The following is a 17,836-nucleotide window of genomic DNA, read 5'->3' as shown; positions in this document are numbered from 1 at the left end:
AACTATTGTTGTTCATGTTCAGAAGCATGCCACTGCACCATGCATGTACCTTGGTAGCCTTTCTGTTTCTGCTTTAGCCAGCAATCCCTCATGCATGACAATGCCAAATAAGTCTTTAAAGCAGGAACAAGCAGGTAACTGTACTGCTACATGTACTGTTCCTTTTCCTAATGAGTGTCATCATTACTGCTAATTAGAGATGAATCCTGGGGGATTGCAGTGAGCTGGCTTGTTGTTTATCAGGCAGCCTGCTCCATGGGGAGGGTAGGCCACTGTATCTGCTGCTAGGTTTAGGAACAGAAGCTTACAACTGGCCTCTCCGTGTGGTAACCTACAGTACCATAGTCTGCTGTGTGTGTAGCCGTATGTAACTGTGAGGTAGGGAAAGTACTATTGGTGTGTCAATGTTGTTGGTACACCTAATGTCCAGTCATGATGATTATATTTATGGGATCCTGAGTGGCTCAGAGGTCTAAGGCAGTGCATCCCAGTGCAAGAGGCGTCACTGTAGTCCCTGGTTTGAATCCAGGCTGCATCACACCTGGCTGTCCCATAGGGCGGTGCACAATTGGCCCAGCATCGTCCAGGTTTGGCTGGAGTGTGCCGTCATTGTAAATAAGAATTTGTTCTTAACTGACATGCCTAGTTAAATAACAGTTACATTTAAATGTACTCATGTTGGAGTAGGTACAAGTTGAAACTAATCACTTGTTTAGGGTTTGATGTTTTCATGTTAATGTGTATTTGAAAGTTCACCTGTGTTTGAGTCAGTTGAAAAGATTACGTAAAAGAGATTTTAAGCCTTTTTCCAAGACACAAAACATTTATTCTCTGAGAATGTATTTCTCTCTGATATAGTATGATAATGATTGTCTTTGACATAAAATGACTGTGAACTAAGGCCTGATTACTGTAACATGGTCAACATATCATTCCCACACACAATACTCGGGCTTGTATGAGACACACACACACAGAGCGTATGCACCTGGTCTGACACCTGTACAGGTAACCTCCCACGAGGGAGGGAGGGAGGGAGAGAGAGAAGGAGGGAGGGAGGGAGAGAGGACACATACACTCTTCTCCTGCTGAACATACTGCTGTTACATATTCTACTCTACATCCAAAAAGAAAACACCATTCAGTAAGTACATTTATCTTTGGTTTGGTTGTGGTTAGAACTGTGTTGGTTGTGACCTCCATAATGGTTAGAACTGTGTTGGTTGTGCCCTCGATAATGGTTAGAACTGTGTAGGTTGTGTGTTGTTGCTCTGTCAATTGCATCATTATCTAATAAGGATTGACAGTGTGTTGTTTTTTAAATGTTGAAGTAGGCAATTATCTGTCTCACAGAAGAAGTATATTTATAATATTTTTAAAAAGCCACCATTTTCAATCTATGAATAGTTAATCTATGAAAAATGCATCACTAATGTGCAAGGCCAGAGTATTAACAATGGACTAATGAACTAATTCAACTGAATAAGATATTCAGAATAGACAGGACTGTATTTAGAGGAGACAGTCCCAGGAATTTGTAACCAATGTATATTCATATAGTGAAATAATTATGCGATTGGTAATTATGACCATAAACCCCAGAATCACCACGCTCAGACAGGCAGATTGCATGACACACCTCAAGGCCAAACCCAAATGAGAAGTCAAATCTTCGGAAGCCATGCAAATGACTTAGAGAGGAAAATCTTTTACAGAAGCAATGAAAGGAAAGTAGTGGAAATGGAAAGAGAGGAGGAGAGAAAGAGAGAGAGAGAGAGAGAGAGGAGGAAAAGAGTACTGTAGAAAGGCAAATATAACCAAGAGAAAGATCGAGAGATGGAGAAAGAGCATGACATAACATATCAATTAAAGTACATGTTTTTCTCAGCATGTTCTCCGTTACCCCCAGTGGGCTTACTCCATGGGGCAGGTAACTAGGTGGATAACTAGGGCGGTAGCTAGGCAGCTGTGAGCTCTCAGCCCCAGAGGAGGAAGCCTTAAAGAATATACCCTAGTATCCCTGAGACCTGGCTCACATGGAGACACGTTATCCAACTGACATTTTTACGACAGTAAAAGTTGTCTTTTACTGAGAACAAAGGGATGCACGATTGATAGAAACAATATTAGAATTACGTTTAGGAAATTAGAATGGGAAATTAGAATGATTCCACGTTTAGAATTGATGTTTACAAAGGCTGACATCACCTCTCTCCTCCTCCTCTTTAAAGCAGAGTTGGACAATTCCACCATGGCTTCACCAGGGGAGAAGGCTCTCCTCCTCCTCTTCCTAGTCCATGCAGTCTCAGGTAAGCAGTAAACGCACCAGGCCTAACCCTCTTCCATTTTGCAACAGTGGATCATTCCTAAATTACAGTTAGATCCAAACGGGAAACAAGTGTAGCATACACACGTAACATGTTAACAGTTTGGAGACGTGTGCGTGTCCGTGCTCATGTGTGTGTCTGTGTATGCAATATGCCCCTCTCAGCCCTCTACCCAGATACAATGTCACCGATGTCTCCCATGATGCTTGACCCTGACCCCTCGACCCCAGGCTTCCCATCTACGCCCGCTCGCTTCCAAGACATGGCCAAGAAACTGGTAATCAATCAAACAACCAGTCAATCAATCAACCAATCAATCAATAGTCTATCGCCTGCCTTAACTGACCACCTCTGGGTGATGTTACAACAGTACTGATTAGTACACACACCTCTGGGTGATGTTACTACAGTACTGATCAGTACACACACCTCTGGGTGATGTTACAACAGTACTGATTAGTACACACACCTCTGGGTGATGTTACTATAGTACTGATCAGTACACACACCTCTGGGTGATGTTACTACAGTACTGATCAGTACACACACCTCTGGGTGATGTTACAACAGTACTGATCAGTACACACACCTCTGGGTGATGTTACAACAGTACTGATCAAACACACACCTCTGGGTGATGTTACTACAGTACTGATCAAACACACACCTCTGGGTGATGTTACTACAGTACTGATCAAACACACACCTCTGGGTGATGTTACTACAGTACTGATCAAACACACACCTCTGGGTGATGTTACTACAGTACTGATCAAACACACACCTCTGGGTGATGTTACTACAGTACTGATCAGTACACACACCTCTGGGCGATGTTACTACAGTACTGATCAAACACACACCTCTGGGTGATGTTTCCACAGTACTGATCACAGTTGGCCTATGTTGATGTTACAGTTACACCATCCCCAGTTGTAGTTTAAGCCCTACACAGACTCCTTCACCTGCTATGTGTATTGTGACTCCCTCGTTGGCTGACTGGCGAGGCTGTCTCACACCTCACTGTAAAGGGGTATGACATTATACCTCAGTTTGTACTGTAGGTTACGTGTAGATAGTCAACGAAGACACCACAGGTAGAAAGACATCAGTAAAAGTAACAGTTCCGTAGTTCATTCTGGTGTCCCTCTGTCCCCACAGATGATGAGATGCCTGCAAATGGGTGAGGACACAGCACATACCTCCTCTAACCTAGTAAACACAGAGGGTGTCACTAATGTATTGTTGTAATAATATTGCTTATGAACAACATGCTAGAAACAGCACCACATTGTTGTTGCATACATTAAAACAGTTTGATAATGCGTATTACATCATCTTGTTTTTTCCTGTGTGTTTCTTAATGCATGGTTGCTATGCTACAGGACACCTGTTACCCATGACAATGGACAACCCCTTTAATAACAGGTAAGGTGACCCATGTGTGTGTGTGTGTGTGCAAATTAATGGATCTACAAGTTAGCCCCCCCTCTCGCTCTCTCTCACGCTCTTTCTCTTTCTCTCTCTATCAGTGGGGTGCAAATGGAAGACAGCATGTCTCGTCCCAACCCTCTCTCCCACTTCCACTCTCTCCTCACCTCCCTCTCTGCTGAGGAAACAGATACCTACTCAGACACAGACATGGACTCTGCTTCCCGCTTCTATTTCCAGCCCAATAGCACCATGAAATACCCTGACGCTGACCGTGAATGGGTACCTCAACATTCATCTTTATTTACATAGCTAGATATATTCAAAATATGCAAGACAGTACTCTAGTTATACACCAGGAGTGTTGCAAACAATTATTTACATAATGGGGATTGTATCCATTTTAGACACAAAGGCCATATTTGGTCTTGTTTTATGTAAAGTTTTACAGTGGTTTTTATAACCTGTTTATTAAACTACAAGGCATAAGATAATGACATTTTTAAAAGATGTTCCTCTATCTCTCTCTTTCTAGAACGTGACAGAGAGGTTGTGGAACTGTTCCAGTCTACCAAGCTTCATTGAGCACATGAGGAACTCTTCGGTCAGTGTCACTCAAGCCCTCAGCCAATTACAAGCTGTTTTTCAACAATACTGCATCTTCAGCCCTCCCACTAGTCGTTGTTCCTGCTCCCGCTCCCCCTCCCTGGCGCTCTGTTACCATCATTAATACTGCATCTTCAGCCCTCCCACTAGTCGTGGTTCCTGCTCCCGCTCCCCCTCCCTGGCGCTCTGTTACCATCATTAATACTGCATCTTCAGCCCTCCCACTAGTCGTGGTTCCTGCTCCCGCTCCCCCTCCCTGGCGCTCTGTTACCATCATTAATACTGCATCTTCAGCCCTCCCACTAGTCGTGGTTCCTGCTCCCGCTCCCCCTCCCTGGCGCTCTGTTACCATCATTAATACTGCATCTTCAGCCCTCCCACTAGTCGTGGTTCCTGCTCCCGCTCCCCCTCCCTGGTGCTCGAGGGCGTCAGGCTACCCGTTATTATACGCAGCTGTTACCATCATTACATGCAGCTGTGCTCACTGGACTCCCTCACTGTGTTGATTGTCCCTGCATATATGTCTGCTCCGTGTTGTTCCCTGTAGTAGCATTGTTTGTCGTGTCATATCTATGTCCAGACGCTGTTCTTGTTCCACTGTGTGTCCGTCTATATTAAATGGTTCACTTCCTGTACCTGCTTCTCGTCTCCTGCGTTGGGCGTGACAGGTTTAGCCCTAGCATGAGATTATAACCTGGCTTCAACAATGCTCCTGTTTTACTTCCCAAACGCAACATCTTTCTTTCTCTCTCTCAGGCTGGTCCCCAGTGTTTCCTGAGAGCGTTCATCGCCCCCCTCTCTTGGGTTGCCCTGATGATGAAGGGTGGAGACGACATGGAACCAGAAGATTATGGGAGGCTGGTGTGGGCCGCTAAACCCCTCCTACAGAACATGCCCCCACCACAGATGACCCTGCCTCCCTGGATACAGAACCCCCACCTGGAAGAGATGTGTGTGTGTGTGTGTGTGTGTGTGTGTGTCTCTATGTGTGTGTGTCTCTATGTGTGTGTGTGTGTGTGTGTGTGTGTGTGTGTGTGTGTGTGTGTGTGTGTGTGTGTGTGTGTGTGTGTGTCTGTGTCTGTGTGTGTGTGTGTGTGTGTGTGTGTGTGTGTGTGTCTCTGTGTGTGTGTGTGTGTGTGTGTGTGCGGTAACAGTATGGTCTGGTTCCAGGATGAAGATGCTGGGAGAGGTGTTTGGGTCTCTCTCTGAGGAGCAGCGTGTTCAGATCAGAGAGTGGGCCAAGGAACGGGTGGCCCAGAACAACTACAACTGTAGCCACACTGCTGCAGCCTGGCGCCCCAGACCCATACCAGAACAGAAACCAGGACAGACACACAGACCAGAACAGGAACCAGGACAGACGCACAGACCAGAACAGGAACCAGGACAGACACACAGACCAGAACAGAAACCAGGACAGACACACAGACCAGAACAGGAGCCAAGACAGACACTCAGACCAGAAGTAGGACCGAACTGGCCTGCTAGACCACCACAGCCTGATATGACAGGTGAGAACCACCTCTGCAGAGATAGAATATGTTACATTATTCATTATTATAATTCATCTAAATACTGATATAAATATGTTTAGTTGAGATTTTAGATGTTACAGCAACCTTTGGTTTTTCAAGCTCTTAGAAACAGTCTTGTTTTGTATCTTTGATTTATCAAGCTCTTAGAAACAGTCTTGTTTTGTATCTTTGATTGATCAAGCTCTTGTTTTGTACCTTATGACCCAAATACTAATGATCAATCTCTTCAAGTCAAACCGGAGAAAGAGAAAGAGAAATAGGATGAGAGGACCCAAATCAAGAGGGGGAGAGAGGAAAGGAAAGAGGAGTAGAATGAGAACGAGAAGAAACCATTGAAAGGTGGGAAACCTAAAGGAAAACCAAATGGAAAGAAATTATGAGAAATACAGGAAACAAGCTTGGAAGGAGAGGAGAAGAGAAGGGAGGAAGGAGAGAAGGATACAAGCTGGAAAGGAGAGGAGAAGAGAAGGGAGGAAGGAGAGAAGGATACAAGCTGGAGAGAAGAGAAGGGAGGAAGGAGAGAAAGATACAAGCTGGAAAGGAGAGAAGCAGGGAGGAAGGAGAGAAAGATACAAGCTGGAAAGGAGAGGAGAAGAGAAGGGAGGAAGGAGAGAAGGATACAAGCTGGAAAGGAGAGAAGCAGGGAGGAAGGAGAGAAAGATACAAGCTGGAAAGGAGAGGAGAAGAGAAGGAAGGAGAGAAGGAGAGAAGGATACAAGCTGGAAAGGAGAGATGCAGGGAGGAAGGAGAGAAGGATACAAGCTGGAAAGGAGAGGAGAAGAGAAGGGAGGAAGGAGAGAAGGATACAAGCTGGAAAGGAGAGGAGAAGAGAAGGGAGGAAGGAGAGAAGGATACAAGCTGGAAAGGAGAGAAGAAGAGAAGGGAGGAAGGAGAGAAGGATACAAGCTGGAAAGGAGAGGAGAAGAGAAGGGAGGAAGGAGAGAAAGATACAAGCTGGAAAGGAGAGAAGCAGGGAGGAAGGAGAGAAAGATACAAGCTGGAAAGGAGAGGAGAAGAGAAGGAAGGAGAGAAGGAGAGAAGGATACAAGCTGGAAAGGAGAGATGCAGGGAGGAAGGAAAGAAGGATACAAGCTGGAAAGGAGAGGAGAAGAGAAGGGAGGAAGGAGAGAAGGATACAAGCTGGAAAGGAGAGGAGAAGAGAAGGGAGGAAGGAGAGAAGGATACAAGCTGGAAAGGAGAGGAGAAGAGAAGGGAGGAAGGAGAGAAAGATACAAGCTGGAAAGGAGAGAAGAAGAGAAGGGAGGAAGGAGAGAAAGATACAAGCTGGAAAGGAGAGGAGAAGAGAAGGGAGGAAGGAGAGAAAGATACAAGCTGGAAAGGAGAGGAGAAGAGAAGGGAGGAAGGAGAGAAGGAGAGAATGATACAAGCTGGAAAGGAGAGATGCAGGGAGGAAGGAGAGAAGGATACAAGCTGGAAAGGAGAGGAGAAGAGAAGGGAGGAAGGAGAGAAGGATACAAGCTGGAAAGGAGAGGAGAAGAGAAGGGAGGAAGGAGAGAATGATACAAGCTGGAAAGGAGAGAAGAAGAGAAGGGAGGAAGGAGAGAAGTATACAAGCTGGAAAGGAGAGGAGAAGAGAAGGGAGGAAGGAGAGAAAGATACAAGCTGGAAAGGAGAAGACCGAAGCAGAGTAAAGAAAGGAGGGAGGAAGAGGAGGAAGAGGAGGAGAGGCATGAAAAGGGACATAGATGTGGGAAGTAGGGATGCTGAGAGTGTTGCAGCACCCCCTGAAAAATCACCCCAAAACTACTTCCTGCGCGGCTATGAAAAGGGAGAGTGAGTTATGTCCAAAGGACAGCGGAGAGGTGTGTGTTTATTCGAGACACAACACCTGATTTGCGTGTGTGTCACACAGATCTTCACTCTGCAGTGTGTTTATGTGTTTATTACATCTGCATGTGTGTTTTCAAGTAATACTGGGCCCTGCCTGTGTGTGGGTGTGTGTGTGTGTGTGTGTGTGTGTGTGTGTGTGTGTGTGTGTTTGCGCGCATGTGCGTGTGTCTACTGAAAACAACTCTGGTGACTACAACCACTGTTGTGACATCATGTTTGTGTTCAAGTACTACTCTGCCCTGTATGTGTGTGTGCCAACTGTGTGTGTGTGTTTGCCACCCTCCTCTCTCTCCAGTAATGCCCAGCCCCTGTCCTCCCAGGCTGCTGTGGCTGAAGATGGATGTGATGAAGATGATGGGGCCCTTCCTTTCCGGGCTGCCCATGGACGACATCCAAACCATCCCCAACGACCAGGTCTTTGTTTGTTGTAGTTCTCCCCACTCTGCTTTTTAATGGATCTCATCAAAACTCACTGAGACCCTCAAAACAGATCACAGTCCCCTATTTTACAAATGCTATTTAATCTATCCGTCTTCCCCACTATCTCTCTCTTTCCCTAGCTGTGTCCATTCTTCCATTCGCCCCAGTTCCCTTCCTCCTTCAGAGGGGTGGGGGGGCTCCCTCCTCTTCAGGGCAGAAAGATACTCCAGAAGATCAGAGAGTGTTCCCAGAAGAGAGGGGACTTGGTCCAGAACCTGGACAGGTTTGTACGTGCCTAAGAGAAGGACTGGAGTTGCATCACCTGGACATCACAGGAGGCTGCTGAGGGGAGGATGGCTGATAATAATAGCTAGAATGGAGTGAAAGGTATCAACACATAGATACCATGTGTTTAATGAGTTCAATTCCATTCCATTCATTCCGTTCCAGCCATTACTCTGAGCCCATCCTCCCCAGTCAAGGTGCCACCAACCTCCTGTGCTGGATATGCAAATTACCATTAATTTTGCTAATTGTTCAGACCATCCTGTAGTTTCAGAATTACTTCACTAAACAAAATAGGTATTGACGGTTAGATTATAATTTCCAGATCTACATACAACCTTGAGCATGAGCGAGTGCTTAGTCACAGAAATATGACAAACAAACAAGGGAGGAGAGTTCAGAACAGATGTTGGATGACTTACTAAACACGGTACTGAATAGCCAGTAGGGTATTTTACTTAACTCTGACCTACTGACCTATGACCTCTGACCCTTTCCTATCCAGACTGGGCTCGCTGGCATGTTTCTATGATGACGCCCCAACCCTAAACTCCTCCATGAGCCGGCTCCTCCTCTCTCAACTTGATGACTGTAGCAACTCTGGAGTCAACAAGGTATCCCCCAGTCTCTCTCTCTCTCTCTCTCTCTCTCTCTCTCTCTCTTTCTCTCTCTCTCGCTCTCTCTCTCTCTCTCTCTCTCTCTCTCTCTCTGTCTCTCTCTCTCTCTCTCTCTCTCTCTCTCTCTCTCTCTCTCTTTGTCTCTCTCACTCTTTCCAAAGTTGTTGTAGTTTATTGTTTATAACTCAGGAATCACTAAAATTGGGATTTTACAGAGAACAATTATGGGAATAATCTGTGGTGTTTATTTATAACCCTCCTCTTCCTCTCCCCTCCTCCTCCTTCCAGCTAAAGAAGAAGCTCGTCAACACTGTGATGTCATCATCTGTGGATGATTCCAGTCCTGAGCTGCTGCGTGCGCTGGGTCCCGGTGTTACGCTGCTTTCCCCTTTCCATCTCTCCCAGTTCTCCCCCGACGCCCTCAAGGACACCCTGATGTCATTGGGGTCAGAGGTGAAGTGGGGTCTGACCCAGGCCAAAACACTGGCCAATAAACTACTGCAGGGGAAGCAGGTGAGAGAGGTGTTACTCTTATAAATATGCCTTTGTCTCAGTCTACTATTAACAGGCTTCTCAACTGGAATGTTTAGGTGATACTCTTCTATTGTATGAGGGGCCGAGGCAGGAACTAATGGTGAAATAGAGAGCAGCTCTAAAAACTCTAATTTCTGTATCTCTTCTCTTCTCTTCCTTCTTTCCTTTTCCTTCCTTCCTTCCTTCCTTCCTTCCTTCCTTCCTTCCTTCCTTCCTTCCTTCCTTCCTTCCTTCCTTCCTTCCTTCCTTCCTTCCTTCCTTCCTTCCTTCCTTCCTTTCTTCCTTCCTTTCTTCCTCCCTCCCTCCCCCCCCCCCCCCCCCTCTCTCTCTCTCTCTCTCTCTCTCTCTCTCTCTCTCTCTCTCTCTCTCTCTCTCTCTCTCTCTCAGGAGGTGTCTGGTAAGGAGTTAATGTCTCTGGGTTCAGCTGTGACGGGCGTGGCCTCCTCTGTCCTCAGGAAGGTCAAATCCCAGGGGCTTCTGGGTAATGAGGGTCTGGACATGATGAGTCAAAAGATGACCAGTCTACAGAGAAAAGCATTGTTGGAGGGGGTGAGAGGGGAAGGGAGGGGTGTTGTCTGTAGCTTGTGAGGTGTGGAAACAGTTTGTTGCTTTTATGAATTTTGTCTTGCTGCTTTTTGTTCTATGCTGCTCTGCCTGTATGCTACGTCTTGCTTGTCCAATGTTGCTCTGTCTGTATGTTATGTCTTATAGCAGAAAATAAGATGTGCAGCAAAGATGGTTCAGGTTGATCCTAAAGTTGTGTGTGTGTGTGTGTGTGTGTGTGTGTGTGTGTGTGTGTGTGTGTGTGTGTGTGTGTGTGTGTGTGTGTGTGTGTGTGTGTGTGTGTGTGTGTGTGTGTGTGTGTGTGCGTGTGTGTGTAGCTGCTTGGGGATGTGAATGCCTCAGAGCTGATCCAGAAAGTCCCTGCCTCTCTGCTGTCCAGCCTATCCCTGACCACCCTGGACAAGGCTAACCTGACCTCCCTCGACCAACTGGAGGGCAAGCAGTGGACACGTGCACAGGTGTGTGTGTGTGTGTCTTCTGAACGCAACTCTGGGGACTACGGCCACTGGTGTGACATTACACACTGTTCTCTGTCTTGCAGTCGGCCTTTCTGGTCAGAAATATCCTAGGCAAGAAGATGACACTTACAGACATGCGGTGAGAACACACACACACATACAGTTTTTGATGGTACTGATGATGAGGATGATGATGATAAGCAAGGTAGTTGCTCCTGTAAGTCTCTCTGGATAAGAGCATCTGCCTAATGACTACAATGTAAATTATGATGATGACAGGAAGCTGGGCTCGGCAATGCAGGGCGTGGCCTGTGAGATGATTGAAACGGTGGCTGAAAGTGGCGTCATGGAGATGGCCCAAGCTGTGACAGAGACTCCACGCTGGCTCTCTAAGACACAGGTACACACACACACAAGTGATGACTGCAACTCCTACTGTTCTGTATGTAAATCTGTGACAACTGATAGGTTACATTATGAATGGAGTAGCAGTCATAGAATATCATATGAATTAGAGGATGTATAGTATCATACATCTTACCTGGTCGTACAATAGCATACGAATTGGATGATGTAAGTTATTATACATCTTGGAGGACTTATATGTATTTCTCTGAGACCAGGTTGCTTGTTGCGTCGTAACAGCAAAGGAGAATTACGTTCGTGGTTAGGTGAACTAACAACAAAGGTTAGGTGAATTGGGTCAAGTTTAGAATAAGGGTTAGGGAAGGGTTAGCTAATTAAGTGATAATGCCTGATAAAACGGTGTTTGGAGGATATATTGGCACGGGTGTTGTTTGTCTCGGGCAGCAAACTGTGCCAATATATCCTCAAAACAACACCTTCTCTGGCATTATCACTTTTATACAACGAGTTACCAACATATTCAAATAATGATTGACATGTTTTCATTAACGTTATTTTGATTAATTTATTCATACTATTTCATCCTTCCACAAATCTGTGGTTGCAGCCAGAACAACAACAGTAGCTGCATTTGCATTTGTTTAAGCTGTTTTCTAGTGACATTTATTTGGATACATCCATGACAATGAGCAAATGGTGCGCGATTTCGACTAGCATAGAAAAAATGCTTACTGGTCAGGACTCAGAGGAGCTAGCCAACAACACAGCTAACACGATCACGAAACTGAAGCTGGAAAGGCTGCAAACTAGCTGCACTTCATTTCGTTTGACATTTTTTCAATTTACATTTCTTTCTTTGTATATATCCATGAAAATGATGCCAGCTGATTCATGATTTCGACTGGATGAGAAACGCTGCCTGCCTGTCTGTCTCGTCCCGACACGTTCATTACCATGGGACAGCTGGAGTCAAATTTGAATATTGAAACAATGTTGCAAATGTCGGAGAGACAGATGGCAAGGTTTATACAAATCTCCGCTGTTGAAAACTAAACACTGTCTAAAAGAAATGTGAGATAATGTCTAGATGCTTCTTATAGTGGAGATCACGTTTATAAATTGCTTGGCTGGGCTGATGAGACAGTGGATTGTGCAGTCAGATGGAATAGAGTAAATAGGCATTTTAACGTCACAGATTTAGCCAGTGGTAATTTATGGAATAGACACCGTCTGGAATGTGATTTTAACCAATCAGCATTCAGGATTAGACTCACCCGTTGTATAAAAAGCTACAATTGCCCTCGACACGACTCAAACACGCAACCTTTGGATTGTTAGATTACATCCACTCATCCTCTCCGACCAACCTCCCTAAATTAATTTCTGTCTAAAGTAACTAGGCCATTAGTAGATATCATACGTCTTCGAAATGCTCAGAAATACATGCAAGTTTGTTTCATATAGCTCTGAGGTCAGGCTGGTTATTACATGCTTAGGGGCCATTGATTTTGAGACACACGTTTATCTCCCGCCCTCTCACTTTGTCTGTCAGGTGTGCTGTACTGCACAGAGTCTGTTTGCAGGTTTGGAGAAAAAGAGAGCAGGCTACTTCAACAACATCACAGACACAGAGCTGGAGGAGATCCCCACCCTGCTGCTGCTTCACCTGCCGTGATTACACACACACACACACTGGCAGATGTTGCTGTGTTCCAGGGGTTTCAATTAAAATTATCCCCAGCTGTCCAGGGGGCCACACTGACCTATTGTTTATATGCAAATGTATTTTTTTAAGTGTATCCCCTATAAATTTCAGAATTTCCTGATATTAAAAACATACATGAAATAAATATTTTCAATTGTGGGATAATACATTAAGAATCAATCAGCAGGTAATGTCTGTGGGAAAATGGCTATTTTGGGGGTGGGGGGCCCCAACACACTGACACACACTTACACACACATATACTATTTCTCTCTCTCTCTCTCTCTCTCTCTCTCTCTCTCGCTCTCTCTCTCTCTCTCCCTCCCTCCCTCTCTCTCTCTCTCTCTCTCCCTCTCTCTCTCTCTCTCTCCCTCCATCCCTCCCTCTCTCTCTCTCTCTCTCTCCCTCCCTCCCTCCCTCCCTCCCTCCCTCCCTCCCTCCCTCCCTCTCTCTCTCTCAGGGCTGAGAAGATAGCCAGTCTACCTGCCTCTGTATGTGCTGTGTTCATGAAGAAGATGAAAGAGGCCAACCTGAGTTCTTTGCCTCTCACCTCTCGCTCTCGCCCCACACTGACCAGCAGAGCTCTGAACTGCCTGGTAAACACACAACCCTACATCCCTACATCCCAGTTCAACCCTAATCCTAACCCTCGGTTCATGTCTACATCCCAGTTCAATCCTAATCCTAACCCTCGGTTCATGTCTACATCCCAGTTCAACCCTAATCCTAAACCTCGGTTCATGTCTACATCCCAGTTCAACCCTAATCCTAACCCTCGGTTCATGTCTACATCCCAGTTCAACCCTAATCCTAACCCTCGGTTCAGGTCTACATCCCAGTTCAACCCTAATCCTAACCCTCGGTTCATGTCTATATCCCAGTTCAACCCTAATCCTAACTCTCGGTTCATGTCTACATCCCAGTTCAATCCTAACCCTAATCCTAACCCTAGCTTCATGTCCACAACCTAGTTCAACCTTAACCCTAGCCTCAACCCCAACCCTAACCCTAATCTTTAGTGTAAATCACAAACACACACACACATACTGCAATGAGTGACAGAGCCCGGTGCACCCCTGTGTCCCCAGGGGAGGAACGTGTCAAAGTTGTCCAGTGAGGAGGTGTTGAGTCTGGGGTCGCTGCTGTGTGAGCTGGCCCCCTCTCAGATGTCCCTCCTGGCCCCTGAGGTCCTCAACTCCAGCGTGCAGGCCCTGGCCTCCTGCAAACAGATTCCTCCACGCCACTGGAGGGCGCTCTTCCAGCTGCTCAATGATACATATGGGTACGAACAAGCACATCCTCTAACCTTTCTAGATAGAACTGCTACTGTCAAAATAAAATTTGACAAATATACAATTATTATTGTTTCTCTCCTTTGAAAGTGACCCGTCTGATTGGACAGCTGACACCATCAAATCCCTGGGTCCTCTCCTCCTGTTGGATGATTCTGCTGTCCGCTCACTGCGCTTTAAGGTCAGTGGCTCTCTATCACCATGATCTCCCTGACAACCACATATGAAAGGCCCCTAATTAGTCTCTTCCTGATGTTGTCTACGCTTGTGCTTCTGTGAATTTCAAAAAATGAAGATAACCTCTGCTCTTTTACTTTCTACCCTGGCTTCTCTCCCCTCTAGTCGTGGCTGAAAGAGACTCTGTCTGACCTGATGGACAGCCTACCCAGCCCTCCGATCCCTAACCCTCCTCAGGAGTTTAGTAGGGGTCCGGACCTCTCAGCCCTGCGATGGAAACTCTTCTCTCTCTCCACGTCCACATCTGAAGTAATGCCCATGCGCAGGAGGAGAGCAGGTGAGAGAGGGAGAAACACACACACCTAAGGTGCAGATAAGAATGTGTGTGGGATTATTTTGAATATGAACATAATAAAGACGCACATTACAATACATTTACCACAACCTCCCTGGACCCTCTCTCTCTCTAGTTCTCCCTCAGGGGGAGGCGGGCCTTACTGTGTCTCTGTTGGAGGAACTGGGCGGAGCCAATGTCTACTGGAGCCCAGCCCAGCTCTCCAAGATGGACGCCGGCACAATCACCGCTGCCGTGGAAACGCTGGGGGAGGTCCTTGATTACAGCGCCGAGCAACTAGTGGTGCTCAGAGAGAAGGCCATCCAGGTAGATTGCCAGGCTCAGGCACAGATCAGTTTACCCTCTTCAAGTCTTGGGGGTTCCGAAACATACTTTAGATCAGTGTCTAAATCTTGGGGCCATTTCACAGAAGTTAGAAGAATCTCAAGTGCAGGGGTGAGAATCTTTTTATGTTCTGCTGTTGAGTGAGCTGTGCTTTACTATATTGTACTACAGGCCTGGGGTCCAGTGTCAGGTTTGAATGAGAGCCAGGTGCTCCAGCTGGGCTGTGTCTCTCAGGGGTTCAACCTCACTGAGCTGGCCAGCCTCCCCTTCTCCTCCCTGGACACTCTGGAGACACTTTCCCGCTGCTCCTGGACACAACCACAGGTACTGTATATATGAACCTTCACACACACACACAGCCACACACACACACACACACACACACTAACTAAATACTAGACTCTAATGGTGATCATGTCTGGTCCCTGGCAGAGGGAGGCTGTGTGGAGGGGTTTTGTGGAGCGTATTAATGAGACAGTGGGAGAACTGGGAGCTGTGGAGTTGGTGGGACTGAACCAGTTCATCTGTGGTCTGAACACTGAGGAGACTGGTCAACTCAACACTGATGCCTTCAGGTCAGACATGGACAGTGTGTGTGTGTGTGTTCGCGTGAGCTTGTTTTTAAATGTGTTATATATCTCTATAGGGAGGCAGTACAGTCGGTGGGCGAGGTGCAGTGCCCCCTGGCAGTAACAGAGCTTCTGAAGCAGCGTGCCGTGGCTGTGTTTGGAGAAACACAGGGATGGACCGAGGCTCGGGTCAACTCTCTGGGCAACATCATGGGTCAGATACACTCCTCTGTTTCCCTCTTTCTCTCTCTCACACACTATTGCTCTCACTTATTTTGTGAAATACATTTTAAAATGTAAGCCATTTCTCCTCCCTCCTCTCTCTTTCTCTCTCTGCTTTGTCTCACTTTTCTCCAGCTGGTTTGAGTTTGTCAGAGTTTCTTTCTCTCAGAACCTCTGCCTTCTCATTCCTCAGTCCGACCAGCGTTCCCCTCATCCCCCCAGACCGCCTCGCTGTGAGTACACTCACTCCCTGCCTCCCTCTATCAATTCAATTTCAATTTCAAATTAAGGGTTTTATTGGCATGGGAAACATGTTTACATTGCCAAAGCAAGTAAAATATATAAACAATTGTGAAATAAACAATAAAAAAGGAACAGTGAACATTACACTTACAAAAATTCCAAAAGGATAAAGACATTTCAAATGTCATATGTCTACGTACAGTGTTGTAATGATATGCCAATAGTACAAAAGGTCAAATAAATAAACAAATATGGGTTGTATTGACAATGGTGTTTGTTCTTCACTGGTTGCACTTTTCTTGTAGCAACAGGTCACAAATCTTGCTGCTGTGATGGCACACTGTGGTATTTCACCCAGTAGTTATGGGAGTTTATCAAAATTGGGTTTGTTTTCAAATTCTTTGTGGATCTGTGGGAAATGTGTGTCTCTAGTATGGTCATACATTTGGCTGGTTAGGAAGTACAACTCAGTTTCCACCTCATTTTGTGGGCAGTGTGCACATAGCCTGTCTTCTCTTGAGAGCCAGGTCTGCCTACGGCAGCCTTTCTCAATAGCAAGGCTATGCTCACCTAGTCTGTACCTGTACATAGTCAAAGATGTCCTTAATTTTGGGTAAGTCACGGTGGTCAGGTATTCCATCACTGTGTACTCTCTGTTTAGGGCCAAATAGCATTCTAGGGTGCTCTGTTTTTTTGTCAATTCTTTCCAATGGAATTATCTTTTTGTTTTCTCATGATTTGGTTGAGTCAAATTGTGTTGCTGTCCTGGGGCTCTGTGGGGTTTGTTTGTGAACAGACCCCCAGAAGCAGTTTGCTTAGGGGGCTCTTCTCTATCTCCGCTGTGTTCCACTGAGGTTTTCTAATTACTAGGTTTACGAAGAAAATAGGTGACTTTTGAACCCAGCACTCCATACTCTTCTGACTTCTGATCAGGCACTCTCAACCAGCCAGCTGAAGGCCCTGGGTCCTGACAATGCTGCCATGGTAACCAGTGCACAGTGGGCAGTGCTGGGGGAGGCACAACGGGCTGCTCTTGGCAATGCTCTGGGTGTGGCCTACGACCGAGTGGCCTATGACCGCGCAGAACCGACTACAAACCCACCCAGAAACCTGCCCCAACTCTCAGGTGAGTAGGAGAGAGGGGACTGGGAGGGGAAGAGATGAATGCTGCGTTCATAACAAGTGGGAAACTCAGAAAATACTACTTGTAAAGCGTTTTAGTGCTTTGAACTAGTTGAGAATGCCGATTGGCTAAGATATAAAGGAATGCTCCTGAGGTCAGGTAAGAGAAAGAGTTGATTAGACTATGAGGAAGAAACTGAAATGAAGATGAATAGGCAGGAGAGAGCGAGAGAGGTCAAGTGGTATAATGTATTATTTTTTCTCCACCAGGAGCATCTATGCTGGGAACTCTGGGAGTTGGAGTCTTTATGCAGCCCTTCTTGTTCCTACTGCTGGGGTTTGTCCTGTAGTGAAACTACACATCCAATAGACACGCATGACATATGGAACTACTCATGCATGTGTTGAACAAGAAGAGAGATTGTTGATAATATGGCATATTTTAACACATTTAACAGTAACAAATATAACTTTATATCCTGCTTCTTTAAAAAAAAAAAACTATTCTAGATTAAGCCAGAGCAGGCCTTGAGCACATCAAAGCAGATACCTGTGACAATGTAAAAGCACTTACATATTTCTTATTCTATTTGTTAAAGAAATATGTATCTTTCTATATCTTTGTTGCAAGAGAAAGACCAGTGGTTTCTTCTAGTAGGACAATGCTGGAACATGTAATGATGTGTGAGTCGGTGTTGGTTGTTTTCTGAGAGTTGGGATCATAAAACAAGGATTATGGGTGCTAATCCAGTGCTGATAAAATTGGAAGTGGAAGACTAAGTTAATAATAAAGATTATGAACCTATCACTTACTCTATGGATTGTTACGACTG

At 45.8% G+C, this 17,836-nt stretch overlaps 1 protein-coding gene across 2 annotated transcripts; it reads left to right on the top strand.

Moving 5' to 3' along the window:
* The first annotated feature begins 335 nt into the window (after nt 1-335).
* otoa (otoancorin) lies at nt 336-17,808 on the top strand. Of its 2 annotated transcripts, none has more exons than XM_036939180.2 (29): nt 336-1,144; nt 2,232-2,309; nt 2,492-2,604; nt 3,489-3,510; nt 3,713-3,755; nt 3,860-4,040; nt 4,294-4,362; nt 5,121-5,314; nt 5,535-5,875; nt 8,046-8,164; nt 8,311-8,453; nt 8,961-9,069; nt 9,361-9,585; nt 9,994-10,155; nt 10,488-10,628; nt 10,712-10,767; nt 10,908-11,028; nt 12,547-12,665; nt 13,160-13,295; nt 13,788-13,981; nt 14,082-14,172; nt 14,334-14,505; nt 14,639-14,829; nt 15,019-15,171; nt 15,280-15,422; nt 15,494-15,630; nt 15,774-15,871; nt 16,815-17,007; nt 17,274-17,808. In XM_036939180.2, the coding sequence occupies exons 2-29, from the start codon at nt 2,252-2,254 to the stop codon at nt 17,351-17,353; spliced, it is 3,804 nt and encodes a 1,267-aa protein (XP_036795075.1). In that variant the 5' UTR covers nt 336-1,144; nt 2,232-2,251; the 3' UTR covers nt 17,354-17,808. The 2 variants fall into 2 exon arrangements, with proteins under 2 accessions (XP_036795075.1, XP_090046189.1); XM_090190063.1 differs by having other exon boundaries at nt 563-1,144; nt 2,235-2,309.
* The last annotated feature ends 28 nt before the right edge of the window (nt 17,809-17,836 follow it).

This window comes from Oncorhynchus mykiss, chromosome 2 (genome assembly GCF_057628025.1).
Source record: "Oncorhynchus mykiss isolate SJ-2025 chromosome 2, ASM5762802v1, whole genome shotgun sequence".
NCBI classification, from domain to species: Eukaryota; Metazoa; Chordata; class Actinopteri; order Salmoniformes; family Salmonidae; genus Oncorhynchus; species Oncorhynchus mykiss.
Note: the sequence above shows the minus strand (reverse complement) of the source record. Positions and strands in the feature narration are given on the sequence as shown.

Coding starts and splice junctions, on each gene's coding strand:
- otoa (XM_036939180.2), top strand. CDS start 2,252: ATGGCTTCACCAGGGGAGAAGGCTCTCCTCCTCCTCTTCCTAGTCCAT. Junction 2,605..3,488: donor AAGACATGGCCAAGAAACTG/GTAATCAATCAA, acceptor CTGTCCCCACAG/ATGATGAGATGCCTGCAAAT. Junction 3,756..3,859: donor GACAACCCCTTTAATAACAG/GTAAGGTGACCC, acceptor TCTCTCTATCAG/TGGGGTGCAAATGGAAGACA.